The 13,094-nt window shown below is 37.1% G+C and overlaps 1 protein-coding gene across 2 annotated transcripts in view; it reads left to right on the forward strand.

The window, feature by feature from the left end:
• LOC133240026 (disintegrin and metalloproteinase domain-containing protein 18-like) overlaps positions 1 to 13,094 on the forward strand; it is a 104,881-nt gene that overhangs the window by 39,014 nt on the left and 52,773 nt on the right. For both annotated transcript variants that reach the window (XM_061404550.1, XM_061404551.1), the window contains one exon: positions 11,641 to 11,736. In XM_061404550.1, coding sequence (XP_061260534.1) covers positions 11,641 to 11,736 — 96 coding nt within the window. The remainder of the gene's footprint in view (positions 1 to 11,640; positions 11,737 to 13,094) is intronic.

Consider the following 13,094-nt stretch of genomic DNA (forward strand, 5'->3'; position numbering starts at 1 on the left):
TTACACTTGTGAGACTGTAAGCTATAACCTGACCTAGATTACCCATCTGAAATTCTGACTTATAGAAAGTATGATAAAATTAACTTGTGCAAGTTTTAAGTTGACCACTGAGTTTGTGGTCATTTGTAACAGCATCAGTAGGGAAATAATACACCTTCCAAATAAATTACTAATATGCATCCTTATTGCAGGCTTCCAGGTGGCTTAGTGGTAAAGAATCTGCCTGCCAATACAGGAGATGTGCATTTGATCTCTGGGTCGGGAAGATCACCTGGAGAAGGAAGTGGCAACTCACTCCGGTATGCTTGCCTGGGAAATCCCATGGACAGAGGAGCCTGGTGGGCTACAGTCGTAAAAGAGTTGAGCACAGTTTAGCGACTAAACCACCACAATGACAATCCTTGTTTCAGAGTCTCTTTCTGGGGAAACTCAAAGCACATTAGCTGAATCAGAAATTGTCCTAGGAAGCAGATACTCAGGATTCTGGAGCTTCCCTGGTGGCTCAGTGGTGAAGAATCCACTTGCCAATGCAAAAGACAGTTTCCATCACTGGTTCAGGAAAAATCCACTTGCCACAGGACAACTAAGCCTGTGCGCCACAGCTACTGAGCCTGTGCTCTAGAGCCCGGTAGCCGCAACCACCATAGCCTGAAGGCTCTAAAGCCTGAGCTCTACAGCAAGAGATGCCGCCGCAGTGAGAAGCCTATGCACTGCAACTAGAGAAAGTGCACGTGCAGCAATGAAGACCCAGCGAAGCCAAAAAAAAAAAAAAAAAATTAATAGAAAAAAATATATGATCCTGAAAGTGTATTTCATGCTGGCCACATAGTAATAGGTACTCATGTACTCATTTCTGGACTTGGCATATTTGAATAGATGCACTTGAGAAACTTAAACCTCCAGATTCCTCAGAAGCCCCTGGGCTGTGAAGTTACTGCCCGCCTCCTAGTGGAGCAGAGCATCACATTGTTTGTGGACCACAGAGACTTACATGAGATGGATGTCTCACAAGAGGATGCCTATTCTTCTCAAGATCTGTCTCTGCATTCCCTTGGTACCAGACCACCAGTTAGTGTCAAGTCTAAACGCAGCCCAAGTGAAGACACACTCTATGCTACTGGAATAAAGAGGTTATTTCTTTGAATTGTAGAATTTGCTAATATGTGTGGACAAGAACATGGAGAACATGCCAGGGAGAGATATCAAGGATATTGGCCCCAAGATATTGAAATATAAGCCTAGGTAAGGTATTGACAGGGGGATGCTGTCCAGTGAATTAGGATTTAATGCCTTGGTAGGGGACTTCCCTTGTTGCTCAGCTGGTAAAAATCTGCCTGCAATGAAAGAGACCTGGGTTCGACCCCTGGGTTGGGAAGATCCCCTGGAAAAGGAAAAGGCTACCCACTCCAGTATTCTGTTCTGGAGAATTCCATGGACTATACAGTCCATGGGGTTGCAAAGAGTCAGACACGACTGAGCACTTTCATACTAGGGGACTTCCCAGGTGGCTCATTGGTCAAGAATCTGCCTGCAATGCAGGAGGTACAAGAGAAGCAAGCTCGATCCCTCCGTTGGGAGGATCCCCTGGAGAAGGGAATGGTAGCCCACTCCAGTGTTCTTGCCTGGAAAACGTCATGGACAGAGGAGCCTGGTGGGCTACAGTCCATCAGACTGCAAAGGGTTGGACACAACTGAGTGAACGCGAGCATCCTTTCATCCAAGATAACCTAGGGCCAGCCTTGATTTGCTGCTGGGTGGAGCCTTGAAGATGGGAAACAATCTGGACTATAATAAATGAGGTTGTTATGCCAGAACTACCTTAATGGAGTAATACAGGAAGAGTCAAAAGTTGAGTAGTGGCCATATTTTAATACAAAAACTAGCACCTAATTATTTGAGTGGCCCAGAGTGCACCCCTTTCACTAAAGCAATGAAGAAATGCATTTCCAAGGAGATTCCAACATTGCTGAAAATCTCGGTGGTAGCTTTCTTCTATAGACTAGGGTTGGTGGTTGGTAGTACCAGTATGGAGTTGGGCATTCAATGTCACTAGGGATTGCTGAATTCCAAAATAGCTGAGGCCAAGCAGCTGTGGTTAAGAGAGATCTGGGTGGTCAATGATGAGATTCCTTGATGTATGTAGCTGAAAACAAGAAGGGAACAAAGGGCTGTTGTCAAATATTACTAATGGAAATTCACAATTCCTTGCTAAATTTATGCAACCAAGCCAGTTTCAGAGCCAGAGCTCATTGTTGAAGTTGAGGTTGAGATCCTACGGTAGCCCCAGTAAGGATATAAAGCAGCAATTTCCTCAGTGATTCCCCTCCATAGTGACCTCCAGCTGTTTGCTGTAGCTGTTCACTGGGGAAGACCCAGATCGTTATAGAATGATGCACAGAGCATCTTTACTCAAGAGGCTTACAAAGAGGAACCAAAGCACCATCATGGATAGCATAGGCATGTAGAGAATCCAAGTGGTACCTGGCATCTTTGGTAAAATCCATCTTAGAGTAGATCCAGTAGGTTCCTTAGCCTAACCTGTGGTCATGTTGCTAGTTCTTCTGTGACATATTGAGGTGACAATGAGAAGGTGACAGATCTTCACCTGGGTTCCCCAATATGTGGAGTAAGAACTACAAGAATGGGAAAGGATAAATATAAACACCTGAAATTACCAGGATAGAAATTAGCAAGCAGAATGTATTCTTGACGAAGAAATCAATAGGCAAAGTAGAAAATAATTTGAATTACATGAAAATGGAATGTAATGAAAACCAAGGCCATTGCAGAATGATTAGTTAGCAGATCTAACAGGGCTGATCAGAAGACCCAAAACATCTTCATGGTCAACATAGCTTCTGTATCCAAGCATCCTACACCCAAGTGCAAGTTCTTGTTATAAATAAATAAAATGGGTAAGACTCTACTAACATGAGTAAAGGAAAAAAAATCAGGAATAACAGTACTTAAAGATGAGACAACACGGTATGTCTTATAATATGACATGAAAAAATAGTAGGATGGCATCACAAACATTGTACTAATAAATTTAACAACCAGGAAAAAACAAACAAACAGCATTTGCAATTGCACTAATCTCAAACCCTAACAAAGTAATGCTCAAAATTCTCCAGCCTAGGCTTCAACAGTCTATGAACAGAGAACTTCCACATGTTCAACCTGGATTTAGAAAAGGCAGAGGAAGCAGAGACCAAACTGCCAACATCCAAAGAAAAAGCAAGAGAATTCCAGAACAACGTCTTCATTGACTATGCTAAAGCCTTTGACTGTGTGGATCACAACAAACTGTGGAACAATCTTCAAGAGATGGGAATTCCAGACCACCTTACCTGCCTCCTGAGAAATCTGGATTCAGGTCAAGAAGCAACAGATAGAACTGGACATGTAACAATGGACTGGTTCCAAATTGGGAAAGGAGTATGTCAAGGCTGTGTATTGTCACCCTGCTCATTTAACTTATATGCAGAGTACATCATGTGAAATGCCAGGCTGGATGAAACACAGGTTGGAATCAAGATTTCTGGGAGAAATATCAATAACTCTGGATATGCAGATGACACCACGCTTATGGCAGAAAGCAAAAAGAAACTAAAGAGCCTCTTGATGAAAGTGAAAGAGGAGAGTGAAAAACCTGGCTTAAAACTCAACATTCACAAAATGAAGATCAAGGGATCTGGTCCCATCACTTCATGGCAAATAGATGGGGAAACAATGGAACCAGTGACAGACTTTATTTTCTTGGGCTCCAAAATCATTGCAGATGGTGACTGCAGCCATGAAATTCAAAGATGCTTGCTGCTTGGAAGAAAATCTATGACCAACCAAGCTGCTGCTGCTGCAGCTAAGTCGCTTCAGTTGTGTCCAACTCTGTGTGACCCTAGGGACAGCAGCCCACCAGACTCCTCTGTCCATGGGATTCTCTAGGCAAGAATACTGGAGTATGTTGCCATTTCCTTCTCCATCTGTGACTGTAGTCTAGAAAAAGAAAGAAAGTGAAGTCACTCAGTCGTGTCTGACTCTCTGCGACCCCGTGAACTGTAGCCTACCAAGTTCCCCCATCTAAGGGATTTTCCAGGCAAGGATACTGGAGTGGGTTGCCGTTTCCTTCTTTAGACCAATCTAGACAGCATATTAAAAAGCAGAGACATTACTTTGCCAACAAATATCTGTCTAGTCAAAGCTACGGTTTTTCCAGTAGTCAGGTATGGATGTGAGATTTGGACCATAAAGAAAGCTGAGCACCGAGGAATTGATGGTTTTGAGCTGTGGTATTGGAGAAGGCTCTTGAGAGTCCCTTGGACTGCAAGGAGATCCAACCAGTCAATCCTAAAGGAAATCAGTCCTGAATATTCATTGGAAGGGCTGATGCTGTTACTTTGGTTCTATTACTTTGGCTACCTAATGCAAAGAACTGACTCATTAGAAAAGACCCTAATGCTGGGAAAGATTGAAGGCAAGAGGAGAAGGGGACAACAGAGGATGAGATAGTTGGATGGCATCACTGACTTGGCAGATATGAGTTTGAACAAGCTCCCGGAATTGGTGATGGATAGGGAAGCCTGGTGTGCTACTGTCCATGGGTTCGCAAGGAGTCAGACATGACTGAGTAACTGAACTGAACTGAACAAAGGACAACATGAGTAGAAAAAAATATGTGAATAGCCTTATATATTTTAAGTAAATAATGTGCATAATTTTAAACCTTAGAAAAGTTCATACCAGTTGTCTTTACTGGTGAAAATAAAAAATTAAGAAATTATACTGATTTTATGCAACATTACCTAGAGTATAGAAAAAAGCTATATGCTGTAATTCATTTTTAAGGATAAGATAACCTTAATTAAAGGGCTTCCCAGGTGGCACAGTAGTAAAGAATCTGCCTGCCAATGCAGGAGTTGCAAGACATGGAAGTTCTATTCCTGTGTCCAGAAGATTCCCTAGAGTAGGGAATGGCAAGTTACTCCTGTATTACTGCCTGGGAAATCCCACGGACAGGGGAGCCTGTTAAGTTACAGTCCATGGGGTGGAAAACAGTAGTACAGAACTAAACACACAAACACACACGCACACACATACATACACACAAATCTTTGATTAAATATCTAATGAGACTATTTCAAGGATGGATTTATGTATGCCCATATTTCTTTTTTTTACCTTTCACTTTTTTTAATATAAATTTATTTATTTTAATTGGAAACTAATTATGATCACAGAATTCTCAGTAAAAGATATAAACTGAATGTAATGAAATCTGCACATATGCACTAGCACACATATTACAGAATTTATTGGTTTATTTAAGGAATTTTAAAGTGTGATTATCTCAGTGGAGAGATAATAATCTTCTATTAAAAGGGAACTTACTGTATTATAGGGGAAGGTGTCTATAAAATCTTATAGTTAACATCATATACATGATGGTCTTTCTCCCTGAACTCCGTAATGAGGCATGATGCCCCCTATTATCTTTCATACTTGATTTTGACTGTGATGCACCAGCCAGCAAAGCAAAGCAGATTTAACAATCGGAAGTGTAACTTCATCCCTAATAATATGATTATGTAAAATTAAGACCTGAAATAATCCAGAAATAAATTATAATTTGTCTGTAAAAGTGCATTTATCAAGGTCAGTGTTTCCATAGTTCACAAAAATAAAGAGACTTCTTTATATCAGCAATAAATTAGAAAAAGAAATTTTAAGACACCATTTACAACAGAACTAAGAAACATGAAATGTTTAAGAATGTGTCCAGTAAAATATGTACAGGACCATGGAATAAAAAACTGCAAAGCATTGCTAGGAGAAATCATGGAAATATTTAACAAATTCAAAAAGAATCCTTATTGTAAGATTGAAGGAATTGATATTGATGAGATAGTGTTTTCTCTTCAAATTTATCATCTCCAGATGCGATCCCAATGTGTATAAATTCATCCTCAAACAAATATAGAGTTATAAAATAGAAGGGGATTTTACCAGCTTTTCAGAAAATTGTGTATCTTCTACTTTGTTACTACATCAAACTTGAAAAATGAAAATTTCTAATAGTTGCATTGTTAATTGTAAAACCAAAATTAGTGGATTATTTATATCCTATTATGCTAAAACCCACTGGTCTATATCACACTTCAAGTGTACCTTTGGCATGCATAGAATTTTCTAATTTCTAATGCTGTTTCACTGAATTATGCAGTTTCTAAATATTGACATTTTTCATTATAAAAGACCATAACCTTGTATTCATTAATATCATCACTAATATCAGAAAAGTAATGGAAAAATGAAGGCTCTGTGGATGGTAAAATTTTCCAAAATTCTAATTTTCACTTGAAAGATTCAAATTCAGTTGTTTTCCTTAGAGTAACAGGCATACTTCATTCACTTTTAAGAAAATGTCTGCCAAATACCTGAGCCTGAAAAACCGTGGTTTATCTGTCAGTTGTTCTCGCAAGTAAAAACGCTTTTTATGGTACATGTGACTAGTCAATCTGCAATGCAAACGATCATAAAAGTGTTTTCCTTGAGAATCTATAGTAATGGAGAATATATTGTGATTATGCATAAAAGGTGCTTATGAATGGTCTCCGTTTGTCACACGATATTAGAGGAATGTTCAAAGGTTAAAATTCAACAAATTTAGTAGTTTTTTACTTCTTTACCAAAGACCTCCTTAAATGAAGCTGTTGAGTACATGATGATGAATAATACAATGACCAAAAGCTTTGATTTAAACTAGACCTCCAGCAGTTTCATATACAATTGCTTTTACCCGATCAATGCAAATATCAATACAATATAAAAGACAAATAAAGTCTAATTATTATTAAGAATTTGTTGGCTTTATAGACATCATTAAAAATATTTTAGAGATCTCCCAAGATCTGCCAACTACATTTGGAGAGCTTATAGTTTGAACTAGTTGGCAGATAGTAAATGTAAAATTTTTGACTAATTTTAATAGTAAAGAAAAATTCAGTATTACGAAGTCACACACACAAACACACACTATAGTCTAGTGTAACAAACATAGATGCGAGTTTTCTATGATAAATATTGACAAGTAAATTCATGGTAAAGAATCTGCCTGCAGTGTGGGAGACCCAGGTTTGATCCCTGGGTTGAGAAGATCCCCTGGAGGAGGGCATGGCAACCCACACTAGTATTCTTGCCTAGAGAATCCCCAAGGACAGAGGAGCCTGGTAGGCTAGAATCCATGGGGTCACAGAGTCGGACACAACTAAATGACTAAGCACAAATTCATACATAATCAAAAGAAAAGTCTGCCCAATTGAGGTTTATCTGGAAGCACACAAACTAAACTTATCCATGTGATTATTATACTAAACAAAGAAAAACATATCACAACTGAGGAAGAATCTTTAACACTAAATACTCCTTCAAAAATGTACTTCAGAATAAAATTTAATATTAGTTTTAAGAAACTTTCTACCAGTGATTTATAACAAATTTAATATATAATAGTGACTCATTAGAAGCAGATCCATTATATTTGATAATAAAAAAAGTGTCATTGCTGTTAGAGTACAATAGTGGAATACCTGAGACAAAAAGTAATAGTCTTTATTTTTTAAAAGTCAATAAATAATTAGAAAATGAAATAACAGAGGCGTGTTTACTACACTCTTAAAAAAAAAAACAAACTATGTAACAAATTGGTGTAAAGTTAATGAGTTCTTTCCAGTACATTGAAAGTCTAAATGATTTAACAAAACTGAAAGATAACACAGAAATTGCAATAAATAGCTGTTTTTTAAAAGTCAAATTGCATTCAATTTACTCTTTATTAAATCCCAATCAACACACCCATTTTAACCTGAATTGAACTACTCTTCTGCAAAAGCAGATCCTAAATTTTATCTAGAAATATAAGTTAAACAAGTGCATGAATCTATTTTAATGTTTTGGAACAGTGGCATAGGAAATTAAATATACATACACACATACGCACAAGGTGATGATGGCAAAAGAACAACAACAAAATAACATTAAAGGGAATAGATGGTTCATGGCTTGGTTATTGCTGCATCACCAGCACACAGAACAGTATCTGATATATATTCCAGGCTCAACAAACATTGTTGATTGAGTGAATGCACGGAGAATGTAATTCTCATTATAATAGCATAGGATGTGTGCAAGTGGGTGAGGACTGACTCTTTGATGCATTTGAAATACCCCATTAGGAACAGTGTTACTTGGAAGGTTTATTCCAAAGTTTTTCTTAAAGAGAACTAGGGAAGAATACAAAGGGACTTTTGATGTTTTAAACATTTTTATAGACTGTACTCCATTAAAGTTATTTAAAAATAATGGCTATATTTCTCTGTGCTATATAATATATCCTTGTTGTTTATTTATTCTATACATAGTAGTGTGTATCTCTTAATGCCCTTGTCTTACCCTTACCTCTCTTCCCTTTGCTACCTGGTAACCACTAGCTGTGGGCTTCCCTTGGGGGCTCAGTGGTAAAGAATCCGTCTGCCAATGCAGGAGAGGTGACTTTGATCCCTGGGTTGGGAAGATCCCCTGGAGAAGAAAATGGCAACCCATTTCAGTATTCTTGCCTGGGAAATCCCATGGACAGAGAAACCCAGAGGGCTGACAGTCCGTGGGGTGACAAGAGCTGGATACGACTTAGTGACTAAACAACCACCCCTAGCTGTATGTTTCAGTTTTGTTATGTCTGTTATTTGTTTTCTCTTAGATTTTGCATATGAATGACAACTACAAAGGAACATTTTAGAAAATGAGTTCATTTTGGGGTAATTTTGCCTTACAAAGTATCAAAACATATTACAAGGCTGTTAAATTCGGCTCACTGTGATATTGGGCCATTGGCTTAAGAAATGAAAGTTGACATCTATACATCTGTATCTATTTATATGCCAGCATTTATGTCTATCAACTGATCTAACTCTTCATTTCGATGTTGGGCAAAACTAATACAATATTGTAAAAATAAAATTAAAAAAAAATCACTAAAAAAAAAAACAAAAAGAAAAAGTTATATAGATATATAACATTTAATTTCCAGGGTGCAAATAGTTAATGTCATAAGAGTTATCAATTCAATGCATTCCCTACTAGGAAGGGAGAAACAAGCCCTGAAAATGCAGAATCTGAACTATTATCAGCTGGGCCACCATGTTGCTAGGAGCTGGCCTGCTGCTCACTGACAGGCTGCAGTGTTCCCCTGTTGAAAATGAATGATTTTATACAAGACCAACACCTGTAATCAAAATGGATGAAGGAAAAAGAGAAAAGCACTCTTTAAGCAAGGCCCTCCACTTTATTTCTGAGAAGGGTAAAACCTGAAAATTGTCCAAGTTACAATAGTGACCAAACACCCCCTTTTCCTGGCCAATGAGTAATTCCTGCTTCTTTACCAGTTTCAACCCTGGCATTAATACTGTCTTTATTCTTGTGTTTGTGTGTGCCCATTCGCTAGGTTGTGTCTGACTTTTTGTGACCCCATGGACTGTAGCCTGCCAGGCTCCTCTGTCCATGCAATTTCTCAGGCAAGGATACTGGAATGGGTTGCCATTTCCTATTCCAGGGGATCTTCCTGACCCAAGGATCAAACCTGTCTCCTGCATTTGACAGGGAAATTCTTTACCACTGTGCCCCCTGGGAAGCCCCCTTCTTCTTCTAGATAAGAATTATTAAAATACCCAATCATAGATGAACTCCTGGTTTCTGACAGCATCTAGTCTTGCAAACTCCAGACTCTTTAAACCCTCCCCAAATTACCTAAGCCTCAATCCTCTAATTACACACTCTCATGGAGGTATATACAGTTCCCCATGGCATTTGTTTTCCTTTGCAGAAACTATTAATAAACCCAGCTTGTTCAACTCAGATGTGTCCCAGGTGGATTTTGGGAGAATGGCATTGGTACCTATATCTTTATAAACATCCCCCATTTTATACACGTGTAAGCTCTGTTTTTGCGCTGACACACACACATGCAGGTGTGTGCATTTATTTATTCCTGTATTCACAAATACAGTGATGAGTAAAATACTAGAGTAAATATCCCACAAAATATGGAGGGGTACATTTCTGGAAAAAAATCTGTAAGTTTTAAAAAACAACAAAATATCAATAAAATAATGATAATATTTTATAGTCTTGGCATGTTGGAGGGCTTGGTGATGAGATATAAAATGCAATAGTCATAAAGGAAGAAGAAAGTTGCAAATTACAGGAAATGACAAACAGACACCATTAATAAGACAAAAATAGACTTCAAGGACAAGTTATTAACAAAGAGAGGAGGAAAAGGGTAATCGGAGATTTTTAAAAAGCCACTCCTATTTAAAGGGGGGAAAAGGAAAATGAATAAACAAAAATCCTTCTGCAAAATGGTGAAAATTGTGAGAAGGAATGGTTATTCATAAACAAAATTTTACAAAATGCAAAATCATTTTCAAACACATTAGTAATCAGAGAACTAATTATAAAAATAAGGCACCATTTGCAAGTTACCTTGTTATAAATTAAACATTGCTAATAATTAGTTTTGACAAACACTGTTTGGTCATGCATCCTTATTTCCTTTTCATGAAAGAATACATACATGCACATACACTCATGTAATGGTATTGAACTTTGGAACATTAAACACTGAAATGGAATCCAGAAAAAAGTTATATGCTCTAACTCATTTTTTAAGGATAAGATACCCAGTGAGAACCTGAGGAAACTGCACAATATGATCACAACTTCAGAGTTTTACTCCATATTTTCTATATTATTTCTATGATGGGAATATTTACAAATACATATCCATTCACATAAACATAAGAAAAATTGGAAACATTTGAAAATTTTTAAATGAAGAAGAATCTTATTAAGGACAAAATCTTTAAAACTTGATTTTTTAGTAAATGGAAGATATTTAATTTTACAAATTTTTAAGAATATAAAAATATTAAATAACATAAATTATATAAATATATATATAATATAAATGCAATGAATTTACTTGAAAAATATTTGGTTAACATCATTTAAAATTATCATCTAATTTAAATAATAGTTGACTGCTATTTACCTTGTAAAAATATATATGTCAAAAAATCCTTTTTTCAATGTATTTCCATTATAGTAAAATGTGGTACATGACTCCTATATTAAATATATTTTTGTTATATATATAAATATAGCCTAACTTTTTTTTAGCTTTATTCATAAAGGGAAATTTTAGTAAACAAGTCACTAAAAAGAGAGCTGAGAAAAGTTTTCTCTCGGAAATTCAAATGTTACATTTCCATTTTCATGTTATATTTATGTCCAGGTTATATCCAAATTAATTTTAATTTCCATATTATAATTCCAATTGATAAATTACCACATATTTTAAGTATTCAATGCAAATGATCAACTGTTACTTTAGATATTATTGATTTAGTTCTTATAGTTGCATGTGCCTTTGAGAATTCTAGAAATAGTAAAATAATAAAGCTTCACTAAACATAAGTATATTATATAGTTGAAAAGTTGAACACAATAGAGTACTAAGTACAAGCTGAGAAACAAGAACCAGTAAGTGGTGGAACTAAAATGGTATTTCTTCTTATGAAATTTTAGGAATGTCAGTTTAAGAACTGCTGTGATTATAATACATGTCAACTGAAAGGCCCAGTACAGTGTGCTTCTGGATCATGCTGTACGTCAAAATGTGAGGTGAGTTTCCGACATTTATGTTGATGATTGAACTGTCATAATAGAATGCTGTATGAACTGAATTAATGCAGAATTGATAGACTTCAGAAAAAATTCAGTGGAACAAAGTAGAGAGTGCATTAACAACTACAGGCATTAAGGACAAATATGATGAGATAAAGAAGACATCTAAGATTAGTGCTGATTCTACATTATGCTGAAACCTCAGTTTACCGTCTTGTAATTTATCTGATAAAGAGTAGAATAAACATATACAGTCCAGTACAAAAAAAAAAAAAAAATCAGCTCTTAAAGCAATTGTAAAGTCAAATGACTAACAGAAAAAAATATAACAGAAATAGCAGACAAATATAAAACACAATGTGTGAAAGTGAAAGTCACTGAGTCGTGTCAAACTTTTTGTGACCACGTATAGCCCCTGTATCAGTTCAGTTCAGTTCAGGTCGGTTGCTCAGGCATGTCCTTTCGACCTCATGGACTGCAGCATGCCAGGCCTCCCTGTCCATCACCAACTCCCAGAGTTTACTCAAGCTCATGTCCATTGAGTCGGTAATGCCATCCAACCATCGTATCATCTGTTGTCCCCTTCCCATCCTGCCTTCAATCTTTCCCAGCATCAGGCTCTTTTCCAATGAGTCAGTTCTTTGAATCAGATGGCCAGAGCATTGGAGTTTCAGCTTCAGCATCAATCCTTCCAATGCATAGTTAGGACTGATTTCCTTTAGGATGGACTGGTTGGATCTCCTTGCAGTCCAAGGGACTCTCAAGAGTCTTTTCCAACACCACAGTTCAAAAGCATCAGTTTTTTCGGTGCTCAGCTTTCTTTATAGTTCAACCTCACATCAATGTATAACTACTGGAAAAAACATAGCTTTGACTAGATGGACATTTATCAGCAAATTAATGTCTCTGCTATTGAATATGCTGTGTAGGTTAGTCATAACTTTTCTTCCAAGGAGCAAGTGTCTTAATTCATGGCTGCAGCCACCATCTGCAGTGATTTTTGAGCCACCAAAAACAAAGTCTGTCTCTGTTTCCACTGTTTCCCTATCTATTTGCCATGAAGTGATGGGACCAGATGCCACGATCTTAGTTTTCTGAATGTTGAGCTTTAAGCCAATTTTTTCACTCTCCTCTTTCACTTTCATCAAGAGGCTCTTTAGTTCTTCTTTGCTTTCTGCCATAAAGGTTGTATCATCCGCATATCTGAGATTATTGATATTTCTCCTGGCAACCTTGATTCCAGCTTGTGCTTCCTCCAGCCCAGCGTTTCTCATGATGTACTCTGCCTATAAGTAAAATAAGCAGGGTGACATTATACAGCCTTGATGTACTCCTTTCCTGATTTGGAAACAGTC

Source organism: Bos javanicus, chromosome 27 (assembly GCF_032452875.1).
Source record: "Bos javanicus breed banteng chromosome 27, ARS-OSU_banteng_1.0, whole genome shotgun sequence".
Classification (NCBI taxonomy): Eukaryota; Metazoa; Chordata; class Mammalia; order Artiodactyla; family Bovidae; genus Bos; species Bos javanicus.